The 19,245-nt window shown below is 42.4% G+C and overlaps 1 protein-coding gene across 2 annotated transcripts in view; it reads left to right on the top strand.

Moving 5' to 3' along the window:
- LOC125461399 (enhancer of filamentation 1-like) overlaps positions 1 to 18,362 on the top strand; it is a 126,507-nt gene extending 108,145 nt beyond the window's left edge. For both annotated transcript variants that reach the window (XM_048550130.2, XM_048550128.2), the window contains exons 4-6: positions 1,872 to 3,227; positions 7,247 to 7,345; positions 8,994 to 18,362. In XM_048550130.2, the coding sequence (XP_048406087.1) occupies positions 1,872 to 3,227; positions 7,247 to 7,345; positions 8,994 to 9,446 (1,908 nt within the window). In that variant the 3' untranslated portion in view covers positions 9,447 to 18,362. The remainder of the gene's footprint in view (positions 1 to 1,871; positions 3,228 to 7,246; positions 7,346 to 8,993) is intronic.
- The last annotated feature ends 883 nt before the right edge of the window (positions 18,363 to 19,245 follow it).

Raw genomic sequence — 19,245 nt, 5'->3', positions numbered from 1 at the left:
TCGCAGTCACACACTGCTGTCCCTGCCTGCCGATTGAATTAACATTAGCTAATCTACTAGGCGTGACTGCCTCCTGGAACAGAGCATCCAGGTATTTCTCCCCCGCCTCCAGGATGTGCCGTAGTGTTTGGGGTTCGGATTCCAGCTCATCAGTTTTGAGCCGGAGCTCCTCAAGCAGCCAACACTTGCTGCAGATGTGGTCACCGCCGTTCTCAATGGGATCAGCTAGCTCCCACATCGTACAGCTACAACACATCACCTGGCTTGCCATCTCTACTCAGTTAATTATTTAAAATTAATTAGTTTTTGTGTAGTTTTGCAGTGTTCGCTGCATCAGTAACTTTACTCCGTTATATACTCAAACAGACTCCGGCTTTGCCTTCCGACCCGCTCCAAGAGGATTTGGTGTGCAGGTGACCACCCCGAAAGATAACAAGAGACAAGAAAAAAAAAAATGCATACCTGCTCACCACACTTATTCGTTATTATTAGGTTAGAGGAAGTGGAAGAGTGGGAGACACTATGCATGTAGTGTCTCGGGTATTAGTTAACTCCCAAATTTATTGGGTAGAAGCTTACCTTCCCAGGCACTTTCTCCCAGACTCTTGCTGCTGAGACAAATGAAATATGTTAGATTAACATGAGCTGGGAAGGATGGGATCTTGAACTTGGACTTGCAAGAGCTCGCTTGTGGGATTTTACTTCAGAAGGTATGCCTCAGAGTGAGGGGATCATCCTTTAGATTTGAGATGTGGAGGAATTTCTTCAGCCAGAGGGCGGTTAAGCTGTGCATCTCATTGTCACAGAGGGCTGTGGAGGCCAACCCATTGAGTGTATTTAAAACAGTGAAGGATAGGTTCTTGGAAAAAACTTAGCAGGTCTGGCAGCGTCTGTGGAAAGAAATCAGAGTTAACATTTTTTCAGAACCTTAGAACTTCAGTTCCGAAGAAGGGTCACTGGTCCTGAAACATTAACTCTGATTTCAGAAACAAAAACAAAGTTGCTGGAAAAGCTCGGCAGGTCTGGCAGCATCTGTGGAGGAGAAAACAGAGTTAATGCTTTGGATCTGGTGACCCTTTCTCAGAACTAACTCTGATTTGATATAACAAGGTGTGGAGCTGAATGAACACAGCAGGCCAAGCAGCATCTTAGGAGCAGGAAAGCTGACGTTTCGGGCCTAGATTCTCCAGCATCTGCAGTTCCCACTATCTCTGATACAATTTTAACCCCACTGCAAAGCCTCTTCTCAGGATGCCTAACCTGAAGAAGTTACCCTCTTCCCTCTGGACAAACCTCAATTAGCATTTCTGATGAAGGGTCTAGGCCCGAAACGTCAGCTTTCCACCTCCTAAGATGCTGCTTGGCCTGCTGTGTTCATCCAGCCTCACACCTTGTTATCTCTGATTTGATTCTGATTTGGTTTCAATTTTATTGTCACGTGTGCTCAAGTACAGGAGTACAGTGAAAGGTGTGCAATGTCGCCAGATGCAGCACTATCTTAGATACAAAACTTAGGTACTAGTAGTAACAAAGAAGAACAAAAGTTAAAAGTAAAGGATCACTGTTGTTCTTAGTGTAAGTAGAAAAATAAAGATTTCCTTCCACGTATGGTGCCGAGTTTTCGCAGGGCTACATTTAGAATGGCTGGGGGTGGGGTCTCTTAGAAATTTATAAGATTTTAATAGGACACGACAGGATACACGCAGGAAAGATGTGCCTGATAATGAGGGAGTTCAGCAAGGTTTTTTCAAAAATAGATTGGTTCTTGATTGGTAGGGGGATCAAAGATTACAGGGAGGGGACAGAGTCGATGGGCAGAATGGCCCAATTCTGCTCCTTTATGGTCCTAAGGTTTGCCTTGGGTTTTGCAGGTGTATGATGTCCCTCCAAGTGTATGCAGAGATGGACCGAATAGACAGAGCACCTATGACATCCCCGTGTCTTACGGTAGCGAGCCTCAGAGGTTGTCAGCCGGGCCGTATTGCACCCTGCCGGCTCCCGGCAAACACAGCCGGGATCAAGTGGACGCCAGCCGAGCTGCCAAACCCGAGCTCTACGACGTGCCGCTCTCCAGGGACGGAGCCGCCTTGTCAAAGGAAGCCCTGTACGACGTTCCTCCCACCACGGGCGGCGCTACCGGCTGGGGTTCACCTCATCACGGCACCCTGCCGGCGAGGCTAAAACATCCGGCCGCTGCCCGTCAGCCTCTGTACGACGTCCCCTCGCCGACGTCGCAGCGCTCACTTTACGACGTCCCCCCGTCACGTGAGCCCGCAGCGTCCAACCGCCGCCTCTCGAAGTTTCCAGAAGTCTACGACGTTCCGGTCAGCGCTGTGAAGCCGGTCCCGGACGCCGCGCACCATAACCTTTACGACTTGCCCAGGATTGGCCCCCGGGACGCACCCGCTGCCAGGAACCCCGCGGAGTCCGTCTATGATGTCCCCCCGCAGGTGTCCCGGGACGTGGAGGCCGCCCGGGAGGAGGAGGGCCCAGGCCCCGCGGTGCCCGACACCGCCCAGGAGATCACCCTGGATGTGGAGATGGCCGTCGGCCGGTTGGTGCAGCTGCAGCAGCAGGTCGTCGACTCGGTGGGCAGCGTTATGGTGTTCGTCAGCAGCCAGTGGAGGCAGCTGTCCTTCTTGGAGGAGAACCTCAGCCAGATCCACTCGGCAGCGGACGAGGTGATGAAGTCGCTGGGCACCTTCATGGACTTTGTGAGGGGAGTGAAAGTCAATGCCACACGCCTGACGGATGGCAATCTCCAGAACCGGCTGTACAAGCAGCTCTTGATCCTGGAGGATTCCTACCACATCATGGTGGAGACCTGCCAGGCACTGGGCGCCTCCGACTGGTCCCTCGATGTCCTGGTGGTGAGCAGCCCTCAGGCCAGCCCTGACGATCTTGACCGCTTCATCATGGTGACCCGGACCATCCCGGATGATGTGAAGCGACTTGCGTCCATTATAATTGCCAACGGCAAGCTTCTCTTCAACCAGGTGGCAGAGAGGCATGAAGGACAGTGTCAGCAGCAATCCCCTTCAACACCGGGCAACCCACAGTCCACCAGTGACAACCAGCCTCGTCTGCAGAGGAAGAACAACGGGCTCTTTATTAAACAAAAAGCTCCACTGCCAACACCTCCAAGGAAAGATAACAATTCAAAACCAAGAAACCTGTTAATCGCCAGACAAACCCACATAGAAGACTGCGATTATGTCCAGTTACAGGTTAGTAAACGAATGGGAAGTACCACAGTCTCAGAGCAAATGTCATTTTTGTGCTGCGAATATTATGTTAGTAGTGGGCAGATAAGTGTACACCGCTGTTGACAGACCCTCCACGCTCTATCAGTCACCCTTTGATAATTGCCCACCCACACCCCTGCAGTACCCTGTTTCCAGTTGCAAATTCTGAACTCCGAAGCACCACGAACAGCTGCCCGCGCACTTTGCACCCACTACATTCACTGGCAGTTTCTCCCACTGAACTGCCATCAGACTGTTCTAGTACGGATCTGTGCCGCCTTTGTCACTCTGTCTTTCTCCACAATGTCATGTCTGCTTCTTTAATTTTTCTCCTGCCTGCCTCACTTGCTTTGTGCAGAGTTGATGGAACATAGATCAGAAGTCCACCATTCAGCCCCTCAAGCCTGCTTTGCCATTCTAGATCGTGACTCATCATCTACCTCAAAGCCATTTTCTGCACTATCCTCTTATCCTTTGATTTTATTAATGTCCAGAGCTCTGTTAATCTGTACTAACAACACTGTTTTCCAATCTTGCACTATTTAACAAATACAACACACATCCATACCTTGTACCAAAATGCATATTCTCACACTTATTAACACTATATTCGATCTGTCATGTTCTTGCCCAGTTCCTCAGCTTGTTTATTCAACCATGAAGCTCCATGACATTGTCACAGTTTTTAATTCTACACAATGTTGTATCACAGAGTTTTGTAAATATTAGCTCGCCAGCTCATTTTCACAATCCATGCCTGGGGCCCAAGCACTGATCCTTGCCCATTAACCACATTGCTAACATGAGAATGCCTCATTTTTTCATACTTCTAAAATTTATTATAACCAGCCCTCATTTAATGACCCTGTGTTACCGCCAATCTCATGCACTTCAATTTTGTTCATTAATCTGTGTAGTTATGCAGCCAAAATACACCGCATCTACTTGTCCTTTTATCAACTCTGAGTTACATCTGCAAAAGAAAACTCCTAACAGGTTTCTTAAACATGATTTCCCTTCATAAATCCATATTGATTCTGTCAATCAAATTATTACTTTCCAAGTGTCCAGTTAACCAATCCTTCGATTCTGGCATTTTCCCTATTATTGATGTAAAGCTAACAGGTCTGTACGTTGCCACTTTCCCCACTCTCCTTTCTAAGTGGGGCTCGATTTACATTGTTACAATTTGCAGAATTTTGAAAAAGAAGTTGCCAATGCGCGCACTATCTCTATAGGAACCCCTTTGAAGACCCTGGGAAGTAGATAACTATATACCGGGGATTTGTTAACTTGCAGTACAAATAATTTATTTGATAATGCTTCTTGACTAATAATTTATTTCAGTTCTTTACTCTCATTCATCCCAATATGTATTGTTTCTGAGATTTCTTGTAACTTCCTCTCTGGAGTCAGACACAGTAATTATTTAGCTTCTCAGCCACTTCCCATGATAGATTCATATGTCTCTGTCTATAATGGACACATCTGCTAACTTCTTGAAGCTTTTACACTTCATATGTATGTGCCTTGCTAGATTACATTCACCAGCCCTCTCCAGAGCCTTTTTGCTGCTTCTTAAGTCTTCACCCTTTCTCCTCAGACCTCACTGTCTACTCCAAAGCCCCTACTGGTTTCTTTACTTCACTGCCCTCCCTCCTGATCCCCTGTCAGCTCCTCTCCCAAACTATCACTGCTCATCTTCAGAGCCGTGTCTTTCTCTGCTGATCCTCTGAAGGTTACTTTTATCTCCAGCTGCTGTGAGCTGCAATCAATCTGGCAGTGACCATAAGCAGAGATTTCAGTATGTTATGATATCTTACTACATGCAAGGCAGACTGAATATTTTTGACATTACAGATTACCTTTGCAAATTTCTGGTGCATGAAATTGTATAGCATAGTTTCTGATTAACGTGTTTGCAATGTCAGATATAAGGTACTGTGAAGGGTAATGTTGTAAGTGAAGCATTTTAGTTACTATTTGGGTTATTTCTACTGGGGCTGATATGTGACTCTACTCCAGAAAACTCCTATAAATCTACTTGAGCTTTTCCACACCTCTGCAGTATTTTAATAATCTTTAGTTGCAGGATTTGATGTGATAGACAGTACAGTTACAGGTGTTGAAAGTGTGGCTAGTACAGATGTGCTGCAACCAATCTTAGTGGTTAAATGGTACACTTTGAGATTTCCTTGTTTCCCACAAAAGTGACTGTGCTTCAAAAGGTACTTCATTGGCAGTAAAGCATCTTTGGTATGGATATTTTGAATCAATCTGTTCAGAGGTTATACTGCATGTCACTGGAGCCTCCTGGCTCAGAGTTAGGGACACTACAACTGTACCACTCTATTATATACTGACACATTGCAAGGATCTTGTTTAGACACTGCTATACAGAAGGTCATTAATTTTGCATTGCCGGTTATATTGCAAGTTCTGGATGCCTTCCAATCATATCAAGCATTGATCAGGAGATTAATAGAAACTGTATGTATTTGTTCCCCCTTCATAAGTGATCTAGTGGTTGCAGAGCACATTGGAATGTGAGAGCTAAACAAATGCAATTTCATCTTTCCTTCTTTTAAATTTTGACACATTCCCTGATTCTCTTCGAGTTATTATTGCACTCTCAGTGGATCCTTTAAGTCTTGACACACTCCAATGAGCTCATTAAGTAGTGACACACTCCTAGTGACCTCTAAATAGTGACTCACCCCGAGGCACATTCTGTGTGTATTCACACTCTTGGGAGCTAATTTTAGAGGCTAATGCAGTCCCAGGAAGTCTTAGTTCTGACATTCAAAAGAGAGTGTCAACTATCCAAAGGAGCACAGTGCACTAGTGCAAAATTGATTTGGACTCTGGACAGTCTGGTCCGTGTTAGGACTGTCCTACTTGGATATCAACAATCATTCAATTAGTGCTTTGATTAACAATTTGTCAGGAACCAGTCTTATGAAACTTACAGATCTTGAAATTCAAAGTAGTAGGAAATCCGAACACACATAACTGACCTGATGGGTCCATAGATTGCATTGAATCTATCTTTGTGGAGATGGTACCTGTTTTTCACTGGACGCAATCATTGCTGTAGGGATTACAGCCCATTCTAAGTACAATCCACTCGCAGTGACCATATTCACATGCAATTTGTGTTGTGAATAGACGTTTGAGTTGCCACATTTGTGAGAAATAATCCAAGTGATATTGTAGATTTTAGGCCAGAGAATCAAAAGCACTAATGACAAGAGGCCCTAATTAGAATGGAAGTGTGAACTATTTTTTGGGGGAAATGGGTAATGGAAGGATAATTTCTTTTATACAAAATCCATTCTCAGAATGCGGGCTCTGCTGCAATTGCTGCCCATCCTTGTGCCCTTGAAGGGGTTTTAATAAATCGCCTGCCATTCCTCTGCTGTGAGTACACCCACAATGCTGTGTGGGAGGGAACTCCAGGACTTTGAAATATATTGCCATTTCTTAGCTGAGTCAAAGTCGGGATGCTGTGTGGTTTGGAGGGGATCTTGCAAATGGTGATTCTGCTGACCTTGTTCTTCCAGGCAAAAGAGGTTGCTTGTTTTGAAGGTGCTATCTAAGAAGCTGCAGAGAGACTGGCACACCTTCAGGAAGTAGCGATCCTAATGATTTCTATAACACAGCTGACCACTTAGGTACCTTAAATATCAAATAAAAACTGAAAGAACTGCGGATGCTGTGAATCAGGAACAAAAAAAAGTCGCTGGAAAAGCTCAGCAGGTCTGGCAGAATCTGTGAAGGAAAAAGAGTATTCTGAGGAAGGATCACCAGACCCGAAACGTAAACTCTGTTAAATATCAATGTGGCTTACGCCTGTACCTTTGCAGCAAAACTTTCCTAATGACAGGTGCTCGTCAGCAGGCTTCAGGTTGATGCAGGCAGGTGTGAGGCCTTACTGAGTGGATCACTTCTGGGGTCTTGAGTAACATTCTCCTGATAATCTCACTGGTGTTTCTTTGCAGAGGAAAGAGGAATTTGAAAGGCAAGATCAAGAAAAGGAAAGCATCAAACAACAAGAAAGAGAAAGTTTCAAGCAGAAAAAGCTCCTTTTAGAACGAAAGGTACCAGCTTTGCTGTTATTGGGATTATATTAAAAGTATGTTTTTTGCTGGTTAAATTTGCACTATATCATTGATTTTGAATAGTTTTCAGCAAGAAATACATCAAAGGTGCTCTCATTAAAAATATTTCATGAGGTAGTGGGACTTTATCTCCATGACTCTAAAAGGGAAATATATAGCATGGAAACAGACCCTTTGGTCCAACTCGTGCATAAATCTAGTCCCATTTGCTAGCATTTAACCCATATCCCTTTAAACCCTTCCTATCCATATACCCATACAGATGCTTTTTAAATGTTGTAATTGTATGATCCTCCACTTCCTCTAGCAGGCCATTCCATACACACGCCACCTCTACGTGAAATAGACCTTAGGCCCCTTCTATATTTTGTGCCTGTCACTTTAAACCTATGCCCTCTAGTTTTGGACTACCCTACCCTGGGGAATAGACCTTGCCTATTTACCCTATCCATGTCCCTCATAATTCTTTAAACCTTTAAGGTCAACCCTCAGCCTTTGGTCCTGTGCAGATAGCCCCAGCCTATTTAGCCTTTCCTCATAGCTCACACTCTCCAATCCTGGCAACCTTCTCGTAAATCTTTTCTTAACCTTTTCTAGTTTCACAATATCCTTCCTATAGGAGGGAGACCAGAATTGCATGCAGTTCTCCAAAAGTGGCCAAGCGAATGTCCTGTACAGCCGCAACATGATCTCCCAATTCCTGTACTGAATGCACTGTCCGATAAAGGCAAGCATACCAGATGCTGCCTTCACTATTGTATCTGTGTGTGACTACACTTTGAAGGAACAATGAACCTGCACTGCATGGTTTGTTTGTTTAGCACCGTTTCCCAGGGCCTTACTGTTAAGTGTATAAGTCCTGCCCTGATTTGCCTTTCCAAAATGCAGCACCTCATTTATCTAAATTAAACTCCACTATCCCATCTGATCAAGATCCCATTGAACTGAGGTAACTTTTGCTGACCACTACATCTCCAATTTTAGTTTCATGCCAAATGCTTAACAGGTTTGAGCTTTAGTAGTGAACACATCATCAGCTGTGTTTGGACCATTCTCAGGATCTGGTCTCCTTTATTAATTCCTTTTACAATGGGGGAATACTGGGTTCTTCTTTATCACCCATGCCCTTTCAATTTTACTTTGGGTATAAGCTGTCAACCCCAGGTTCATTCTCAAATTTTCTTGCATCTTCTCCAGTGCCTCTTTGCCCTTTATAAAATGGAGATCAGAATTGTGCACGATCTTCCAGGTGTGGTCTAACCATGGATCTATCAAAGTTTTACATGGTCCCGCATAAAAATTCAAGAATTCATTTCTAGTCATATTAAATTGTTTACAATTTGGGATGTCTATCGCCCCATACAAATTTACGTAGCGACTTTCTAAAGGATGTGAAAAAGAGAGATATGTCAAGAGACAGTGCGACTACATTTTAAAAAGTATTTCATTGGGTGTTAAGACTTCAAGTTATCTGAAAAGTGTAATGTGAAGGCAATTTTTTTTTGTTTTTGGAAGCTTGATGTGCAAAAATTAACTGTCTAATTTCATACATGTGCAATTTTGAAAACTACTTTGTTCGCTACAGATCAGTCTGAGACTTCCTTAACTTGGTTTTGCTCTTGTGCAGATGACAGAAGAAAAGATTCGAAAACCGGGAGATGGCAGTGTTAAAGGGCTGAAGGAGACCCAGTCCCTTATCTCTGGCTCTGACCAATGCAGAATGTTCTTTAATGCCCTGCAAAAGGCAATCATTGCATTCACTGACAATGTCAATGAAAACCAATCCTTGGAGGTTTTAATCAAAAACAGCAAAGCAGTGATAATGATTGGCCAAAAGCTGGTGGACCTGCTGTGCCGTGAGACCGGACAAAAGAACATTCATAAAGAGATGCTGAGTAGAAGCAATCAGTTCTGTGGGAGGATGAAAAAGGTTGCCATGGCAACCAAGAATGCAGTATTGCAGCCGAACACCAAGACCTTACAAGAGATGAAGGATCAGGTGGCAGAACTATCCCAGCAGGCTGAGCAGCTCTGGCTTCTACTAGAACAGGCCACATCTCAGAGGGGAGCTGAAAACTGAGAAGCAGGGAGATTTTATCTTATCTTTTCGCTAAAATTCACATTACAAAAAAGTTGCAGATTTCTAATTTGTTTTATCTCTTGCCATTTGTTTTAAACCAGTTTTTAAATGAGACAAAGTACAGTAAGGCAGGTTTTATTCAGTAACAAGTTAAGCTGAGGAAGAAGCTAACTTAGATTTCCAAACAATTAATTTTGTTCCTCTGTAGTGGCATCACATTTTAGTATTTATGGCTAAACTAAACAGTATTTATTAGAAAAGGTTGGATATAGTACAAGAGGACTATATCTGGTTCATCAGATTCTTTGACCCCCCCCCTCTACCAACAATGCCTTAATTTGAACTGTTTTAAAGTTCATTGTAACCTAGGTGAAAAGGAGTAGTTTTAGTAAAATTTAGAACCAAAGTTAAAATCAGTAAGTGAACTCCAGGCTTTATGTTTTCACCAGAGAAGCCTAGTTTCATCAGGAAATCTCTTTTGAGCTATAAATTGGTGTAAAAGAGAGAGCTAGGGTTCTGATCCCTCTCCCTGCCTTCAATAGGTGCAATTAAAAATAACTGGAGAAATGCAGGAAAAACACGAATTTGAGGCGAGAGTGGCAGCTTTTGATGCCAAGGCTGCATTTTACAAGCTGGAGTCAGTGGAAATCGGGTGAAAAACCCCTCTGGTTAGAATCACCTTGAACAAAGAAGATGGTTGTGGTTGTTGGCAGTCAGTCATCTCAGCTTCTGGATATCTGCTAATATCAATGAACTTGCTGCCATCATAAAGTCAGGAGTGAGGAGGTTTGCTGATTGCGCAATGTTCAGTACCATTTGGAATTTGTACAAGGCCAGCAAGACATGGACAGTAAGTGGCAAGTAATATTCACATCTCACAAAATGCCAGGTAATGGCCATCTCCAATGAGAATTTAATTACTGTCCCTTGACATTGTGATGAATTCCCCTCGTCACATTTTTCCGTCCGCGCCCCCCCCATCACTGACAGACACGCACCATATCCAGAAGCATCCCCTTTTTCACCATTTAATGCTCAATAACAACCATCTATAGGATGCACTACAGAAATTAACCAAGGCTCCCTAGCACCTTCCAAACTCTTGCCCACCTCCATCAAAGACAATAGCAGGAGATACGGGAGAACGCCATCTATAGTTGCCTTCCAAGCCACTCACCATCCAGACTTCGAAACCTGTGGCTATTCTTGCACTATTGCCAGATCAAAAGTTTGGACCTCCCTTCCAGTATTACAGTTGCACAGTATTACAGTTGCAGAAAGGATGTTTGGGGACTCGTCAGCTGAGGTTAGAAACAGGATAGGAGAGGTCACCCTGTTGGGAGTTTTCTATAAGCCTCCAAATAGTTCCAGATATGTAGAGGAAAGGATAGCAAAGATGATTCTCGATAGGAGTGAGAGAGAGAGACAGGGTAGTTGTCATGGGGGACTTCAACTTTCCAGATATTGACTGGGAACACTATAGTTCGAGTACTATAGATGGGTCAGTTTTTGACCAGTGTGTGCAGGAGGGCTTCCTGACATAGTATGTAGATAGGTCAACAAGGGGCGAAGCCACATTAGATTTGGTACTGGGTAATGAGCCCGGCCAGGTGTTAGATTTGGAAGTAGGTGAGCACTTTGGTGATAGCGATCACAATTCTGTTATGTTTACTTTAGTGATGGAAAGGGATAGGTGTATACCATTGGGCAAGAGTTAAAGCTGGGGGAAAGGCAATTACGATGAGATTAGGCAAGATTTAGGGAGCATAGGATGGGGAAGGAAACTGCAGGGGATGGGCACATTAGAAATGTGGAGCTTATTCAAGGAAAAGCTCCTGTGTGTCCTAGAAAAGTATGTGCCTCAGGCAGGGAGGAAGCTGCAGAGTGTGGGAGCTGTGGTTTACGAAGGAGGTGGAATCTCTGGTCAAGAGGAAGAAGGCGGCTTATGTTAGGATGAGATGTGAAGGCTCAGTTAGGGCACTTGAGGGCTACGAGGTAGCCAGGAAAGACCTAAAGAGAGAGCTCAGAAGAGCCAGGAGGAGACATGAGAAGTTGTTGGCGGATAGGATCAGGGTAAACCCTAAGGCTTCCTATAGGTGTTTAAGGAATAAAAGAATGACGAAAGATTAGGCCCAATCGAGGATAGTAGTGGTAAGTTGTGTGTGGAGTCAGATGAGATAGGGGAAACGCTAAATGAATATTTTTCAACAGTATTCACTCTAGAAAACGACAATGTTGTCGAGGAGAATACTGAGATACAGGCTACTAGACTAGGTGGGATTGAGGTTCACAAGGAAGAGGTATTAGAAATCCTTCAGAGGGTGAAGATAGATAAGTCCCCTGGGCCGGATGGGATTTATCCTCGGATCCTCTGGGAAGCCAGGGAGGAGATTGCCGAGCCTTTGGCATTGATCTTTAACTCGTCATTGTCTGCAGGAATAGTGCCAGATGACTGGACGATAGCAAATGTGGTTCCCCCGTTCAAGAAGGGGAGTAGAGACAACCCTGGTAATTATAGACCAGTGAGCCTTACTTCAGTTGTTGGTAAAATGTTGGAAAAGGTTATAAGGGATAGGATTTATAATCATCTAGAAAAGAATAAATTGATTAGGGATAGTCAGCACGGTTTTGTGAAGGGAAGGTCGTGCCTCACAAACCTTATTGAGTTCTTTGAGAGGGTGACCAAACAGGTAGATGAGTGTAAACCGGTTGATGTGGTGTATATGGATTTCAGCAAGGCGTTTGATAAGGTTCCCCACAGTAGGCTATTGTACAAAATGTGGAGGAATGGAATTGTGGGAGATATAGCAGTTTGGATCGGAAATTGGCTTGCTGAAAGAAGACAGAGGATGGTAGTTGATGGAAAATGTTCATCCTGGAGACCAGTTACTAGTGGTGTACCGCAAGGGTTGGTGTTGGGTCCACTGCTGTTTGTCATTTTTATAAATGACCTGGATGAGGGCATAGAAGGATGGATTAGTAAATTTGCAGACGACACTAAGGTCGGTGGAGTTGTGGATAGTGACGAAGGATGCTGTAGGTTGCAGAGAGACATAGATAAGCTGCAGAGCTGGGCTGAGAGGTGGCAAATGGAGTTTAATGCAGACAAGTGTGAGGTGATGCACTTTGGTAGAAGTAACCAGAAGGCAAAGTACAGGGCTAAGGGTAAGATTTAGTAGTGTAGATGAGCAGAGAGATCTCGGGGTCCATGTACACAGATCCTTGAAAGTTGCCACCCAGGTTGACAGGGCTGTTAAGAAGGCGTACAGTGTTTTAGCTTTTATTAATAGAGGGATCGAGTTACGGAACCAAGAGGTTATGGTGAAGCTGTACAAAACTCTGGTGCGGCCGCACTTGGAGTATTGTGTACAGTTCTGGTCACCGCATTATAAGAAGGATGTGGAAGCTTTGGAAAGGGTGCAGAGGAGATTTACTAGGATGTTGCCTGGTATGGAGGGCAGGTCTTACGAGGAAAGGCTGAGGGACTTGAGGCTGTTTTTGTTAGAAGAAGGTTGAAAGGTGACTTAATTGAAACATAAGATAATCAGAGGGTTAGATAGGGAGAGCCTTTTTCCTAGGATGGTGACGGCAAGCACGAGGGGGCATAGCTTTAAATTGAGGACAGATGTCAGAGGTAGTTTCTTTACTCAGAGTAGTAAGGGAATGGAACGCTTTGCCTGCAACGGTAGTAGATTCACCAACTTTAAGTACGTTTAAGTCGTCATTGGATAAGCATATTGACGTACATGGCTTCAGATCGGTATGACAGGTTGACACAACATCGAGGGCTGAAGGACCTGTACTGTGCTGTTATGTTCTATGTTCCAAATGGTGTAGGAGCCTATGTCCAACACAGGGACTGCAGTGGTTTAAGAAGCTCATCACCATTGCAAGCTAACGATGCCCACTTCCCCAAATGATATTTAATATAAAACACAAGACAAATGACAACTGAGATATACTCCTTTAGTCAGGGAATGCGGTTCAATAGAAACGATTCGGAGCCATGGTTTATGTATTTGCCCAGATTTTGGCTGAAGTGTGGCAATGGAAAGAAAAAGGACAAGTTGGCATGCAGTTGAGGTGTTTGCAGACATGTATGAAGGGTAATTGCAGGAGAATGGCAAGGATACAAATTTCAGTAAGATTCGTTGTCAGATAAAGCAAGACTTAAAGTTTCATCTTATTTGTCAGAAATTCTTTATCCCTAGTTTCCTAAAACTTCAGGTTTTATCTTATCACTCTCTCCTATTAGCTTGTCTGCTGCACCATGGAAAGTTAGAATTATGCCCTGTACCATATTGATACAGTATGCACGTTTCTAAGAAGTATTGCCTGAGGCACAAAGAACTTTACAGTTTGAAAGGAGAATGATACAAGGTATGTCTGGAGGAAAAGAGAAAATCTCAGTACAAAGTGGAAAGAGACAGTAATATTCAAGTTGCAGGCAAAGACTTTTTTTCTTTGGGTACGTAACTAATTGTCATACAGTCAGTGACTGTAGGGGTCAATGGATTTCTTTGTAACCTGGGACAGAGGGTCTTGGGTTCAATAATTTTGAGAAACTCAAGAAAGCAGAATTAAAATGTTTATAGCCCAACACCCCTTGGAAGATGTAAGGTCTCAGCTAGGGAAGGAGCAAATTTGAGAAGCTGATGTCTGCATTTTTTTCTATTTGTTTGTAACACATTGGTTAATTTTCCTTTCTTGAGAGGAAAATAAATTGATTTGCCATAGAGTGCAGAAGAACACCAGTGAGTGTTGTATGTCTCTTTACTACAAAACAAAAACAGGGCTTGGGGAGGTGTGGATACAGTCCCATCATTGATCATGAACCGATGGAAGTCTTTGGGAGGGTGTCTGCACCACATATGAGGGGTCTGGCTAATTTATCTGGGCCATGGAACATGATAGGCAACTGCAAACTGAGCAGAATGTAAAATGGATTGTAATTCAGTCACAAGCTTTTGTAGCATCACTCATGACACATTGTAAACCAACTAAGGATGTAACTTATCACAGAAGCACTGCCCATTCTGCTCCCAGTGGTTAGTGCCTAACATTGCATACCTGCATTTGATGGTGTCCCAGTTACAATAGATGTTTACCAAAACAGACCCAAGTCATTTCCTAAGTATTGGAGTCAGTGTTATTTACTATAGGTCAAGACAAAACTCTGACTCTTCTGGATGCAGGCTGGACTAGATATCAGTTCCAGTCAAATTGCTATTGACTATGACTGTAAATCTCAAAAACAGTGGTGTAATTAACCAAAAAAAATAGCTGTTGGTGCCTGAGTGACTCAATGAGAGGAGGGGATAGAAGAGAAAGAAAAAGATCAATTTTAGGAATAGGATTCACTTTGAGAAATTGCAAAAGAAAAATCAATATTGGCATGACAACTTTTATGGATGATTTTAATTAATTTTGTTTTAACAAATGCCTGTTATCTTCATACAGTATAGTCTTCAGCCCCAGGGAGCCTCCTTACTAAAAGGTGAAGAAGAATAATAAAGCTCCTTGGGGTTCCTATCAATTTGTTTTTGAAAACTCAATATTGAACAGTAATGCTAACAGTAGGAGACTGAATAAAGAACAGATCCTCAGACTGTATGTCAGCTAAATCAGTGTGCTGCTACAGTGAAATCTGGATCCAATAGAATCAATTTAAATTTTTTTGTGTACTGCAACTAGTTTTGTGTTACCAATTTTGATCCCTGCTGTCTGGAGCACATTAATACATCCAGCCAGGACCCTTCATGACATAAATCCAACTCCACATACAATATGGTTGTCATTCCACCATTCACTGCTCTGGGTGCTATACATTGAATTCTGGTCCAATATTAGTCAATGTCAAAATAACAGATAAGTAATTGGTTCCTTTTTCACATAAACAATACAGCAACTTCAAAAAAAAATACTTGTGGATTACATGATAACATACAAAGCTGACTAGAGTTATGCTCCTCTACATTAGCTTTGCATAAATGTCATTTTACTGTCTGCCTTACTGTTGAAGTGAATGGTACAACATTGATGTATTTACATGGTGAATACCAACAAAACCTTGGGCAGCTGTTCAGCTTTTAAAACAACATGCAAGCTGTTAATTATCATAATGTAAATTCTGGTATGAATAATTATTGCTAATGAGTCAGATTTTAAAAAAACCTTAAGAAACAAAAGTTCAGATGTTCAGTTTTAAATTTGTTCACTTTTCATTTTTATCTTCTCAATCCCTTTATACACATTATTTAACATTGAATTTCACTGATTTTTAATTCACTGTTGTCTTATCACTCACCAGGAGCCCGGATGCCCAATTTACATCACCTTATTGCTATCAACTCTGACTTACAGTAATGTTGTGGACTTCTCAGTAAGTTGAAGGGAGTAGAGTCAGGCTGCTGCTGTTAGATGTCTTATTACTTTAAAAAAAATGACAAGGGCAAATGGTGGCTAAACCAGTATCTGCTACTCATCCCTCCTCATGGCGGAATTTGAATTCAGTAAGAATCTGGAATTATGAGCTGAATGATGACCATGAATCCATGTTGATAGAAAATATTGTCTGGTTCACTATGTCCTTAAGAGGAAGAAACTGCCATCCTTACCCGGTTTGGTCTACATGTGACTCCAGACCCACAGCAATGTAATTGACTCTTAACTACCCTCTAACCAATTCCAGATGGGCAGTAAATGCAGGCGAGCCAGTGATGCCCACATCCCATGAATAGTATTGGTAGATCCACAGTGTTGTTAGGGAGGATTTGGACCCAATGACAGGGAAGAATGGTAATACAATTCCAAGTCAGAATGGTGTATATTTTGGAGGGGAGCTTGAAAGAGATGGTGTTCCAGTATGCCTGCTACCTCTGCCCTACAGGCCAGTGACTCATCTCTGTGTTACATTTCAGATGTGCGACGAGCAGTAAAACAGATTTCTATATATAGTACTATGGAACTCCCTACAGTAGCCCCCTCATTCCTAGGACCATATTACCAACAATTAGCTCTTTTACAGAAACCTTGAACATAGTTTGATCTAAGAGGTTGGTTTTAGGAATGTCTTAAAAGGAGGCTGTAAGGCCAAGGATTAGGAGGGAATTTGTACTTTAGATCTAAGCAGCCAAAGCCACGTATGGGAGACTGAAAAAAATCAGGATGTGTAAGAAGCCAAGAGATAACAAGGTGTAAAGCTGGATGAACGCAGCAGGCCAAGCAGCATCAAGGGAGCAGGAAAGCTGACATTTTCTGAAGAAAGGTCTGGGCCCAAAATGTCAGCTTTCCTGCTCGGCCTGCTGTGTTCATCCAGCTCTACACCTTGTTATCTCAGATTCTCCAGTATCTGCAGTTCCAACTATCTCTGTGCAAGAAGCCAGATCTGAAGCAGAGCAGAAATTTTGTCAGGTTGAAGGTGCTGGGAAAGGCAGAGCCACTGCTAGATTTAAAAACAAGAATTAGTATTTTAAAATTGAGGGCACTGCACTAGGGACTGGAAGCCCAGGTAGTTTATGGGATACAAATGTGATAAGCACCACTAATTTAAATCCAAATCTTTACCTTGAGACCGTGAGACCCTTTACCAGAATTCTGTCTTGTATTGATAATAAATACAACTCTCTCAGTAATGATTCCCTGTCACCATTGCCCATATTTCCAGTATTCATTGTTGAAGTAGTATTTTCTGTGCATAAACAATTTAAAACATGCTGAGTAAACAAAGATTTGCAACTATTTAAGCTGCACACAGATTTTGATGACAATGTTTACAGAATACTACTTTTAATACATCTATTTCTTGTATTTTTAGCTGAAGTTTGTCAAAGTTTACAAAGTTGGTATACAATGCACCACCTTACAATTTACGGCCAATTCATCGGAGTGTTTTGGTCTTAAAAAGAATCTTGACTTCAGTGATAAAGAGCTTCCTCTTCCCAAAAATAAAAATCCAGTGCTGGTGGTGGGGACAAAGCCCTTCAAAATGGGTTGTAACAAACTATATACAGGACCTTTAGTTTCCTGACTTCAACATGGGATAGAGGTACAGGAGCCCAGGAGCTCCTAGAGTGGTTTTCTGATCAGTGAGGGTGTTGATCTCAGTGCCTTGGGGCTAGGAAAGGGACAGGAACATAATAATCTGATGGTATTCACTGTCTGGACCACCACTTGCAGAATAGCCATTTTGGCGAGGTGGAGGGTGGCATTTCGCAACTGTAGGCTGTATTGTACCAGAAATCACTAGAATGCAACAAAATTTCAAAGGACATAGACAATTAAAAGACAGACTTGGATTTATCTGGCGCTTTTTGCAACCTCAGGATATTCCGTAGCATTTCCCAGTCAATTGAAAAACTGCTGGATTGTAGGGAACACAACTGCTAATTTGCACACAACAAAATCTAAAGACACAGGGTTAATGGTCAGACAATACATCTAAGTTTGGTTGAGGGGATAAATATTAGCCAGCCAGGGCATTGGAAAATATTCCTACTGCTGTTCAAATAATGCATGGCATTTAGGTTTATAAATTCTATTAACAACAACTCCATCACCACAACACAGCATAAACCTAGATTTCTGGTCAAATCTCTGGACTGGTGCTTGAACTTAGAACCTTCTAGTTCAGAGAAAAGGCAGCCTGTATTAACCAAAATACCACCTGAGGAGGCTGCTGATTCTGGCCGCACAACTTGGACAAATTAAAAGAACACACTTGATGGAATTTTTTTAAAAAATAGAATGCCTAAGTCTTACTGTCCCCAATGTTTTTAGTTGTAAAATTCAGAACTGTTTTGTATTTCTTCTATGCATTTTTTCTTCTGGTGAGCTGCATCCCATTATGTTTGAAGAGGTGATGCTGATAGAACCATTGTTGTTTTTGTACATTTTCATTAAAATATTATTGCTACAGTTGTTTTTCATTCTGGAAACTGCTTGTATATTTAGTGCCTTAAAAAGAGAGGTTTGCAAATTAGATTTTGCATGAAGAAATTGTGCATGGGAATGAAGGGAAATGGTTGGTGAAATAAGTAAAGGGTTTAAAGAAACTTGGAAAGAGAGAGAAAGTAGTAGCATGACCAACAGTTTTGGGGATAGCATGGAGTATAAGAACTGAAAGTTGATAACAGGCAGCAACATCGACTGGAGCTGAAAGTTTGTAACCTTTTACAAGATCCAAGGCAGCAAAGGTGGAAGAGGAGAAATCTTAAGGTGTTGTAGCTGAGAGTGAGGATTTCCAAATTAATGCAGAGGAATGGAGTTAGCAGATGATGTCCTGGAACAGTTCTAAGAAATTTTATGCGAGTACCATGAAAAGTGTCTATATTGTACTTTACTACTTGTAATGTCATTTCAGCCTTTTTAAAATTTCTAAAACTACTCTTTTTCGTACCCTAACATTGCAAAAATATTAAGAAGAATTTGGCGTTTTTAATTTCTCTTATCTGCACCATTTATGATGTCTTATTTATCTTTACAACTAATTCTTTAATCTTGATTAGTAAGGGGGTTAAGGGTTGCACAGAGAAAGGCAGGAGAACAGGGCTGAGAAACAAATCAGCCGTGATCAAATGGCAGAGACTCAGTGGGCTGGATGGCCTAATATCTTATTGTCTTATTATCTTCACATCCATTTACTGCTCCTACGTTTCATTCCTTTCTGCTTTTAAGCTTCATCTTCAGAGCTTGGACTTTGCTATTGAGGCAGATGGCATAAATACATTTAAGCAGCAGCTAGATGAGCACAAGGAGGAAAGGAATACAATAGAAAGACACACGAGTAAGATTTAATGAA

Source organism: Stegostoma tigrinum, chromosome 19 (assembly GCF_030684315.1).
Source record: "Stegostoma tigrinum isolate sSteTig4 chromosome 19, sSteTig4.hap1, whole genome shotgun sequence".
Lineage (NCBI taxonomy): Eukaryota > Metazoa > Chordata > Chondrichthyes > Orectolobiformes > Stegostomatidae > Stegostoma > Stegostoma tigrinum.
The sequence above is the reverse complement of the archived record's forward strand: the minus strand, read 5'-3'. Positions and strand labels throughout refer to the sequence as shown.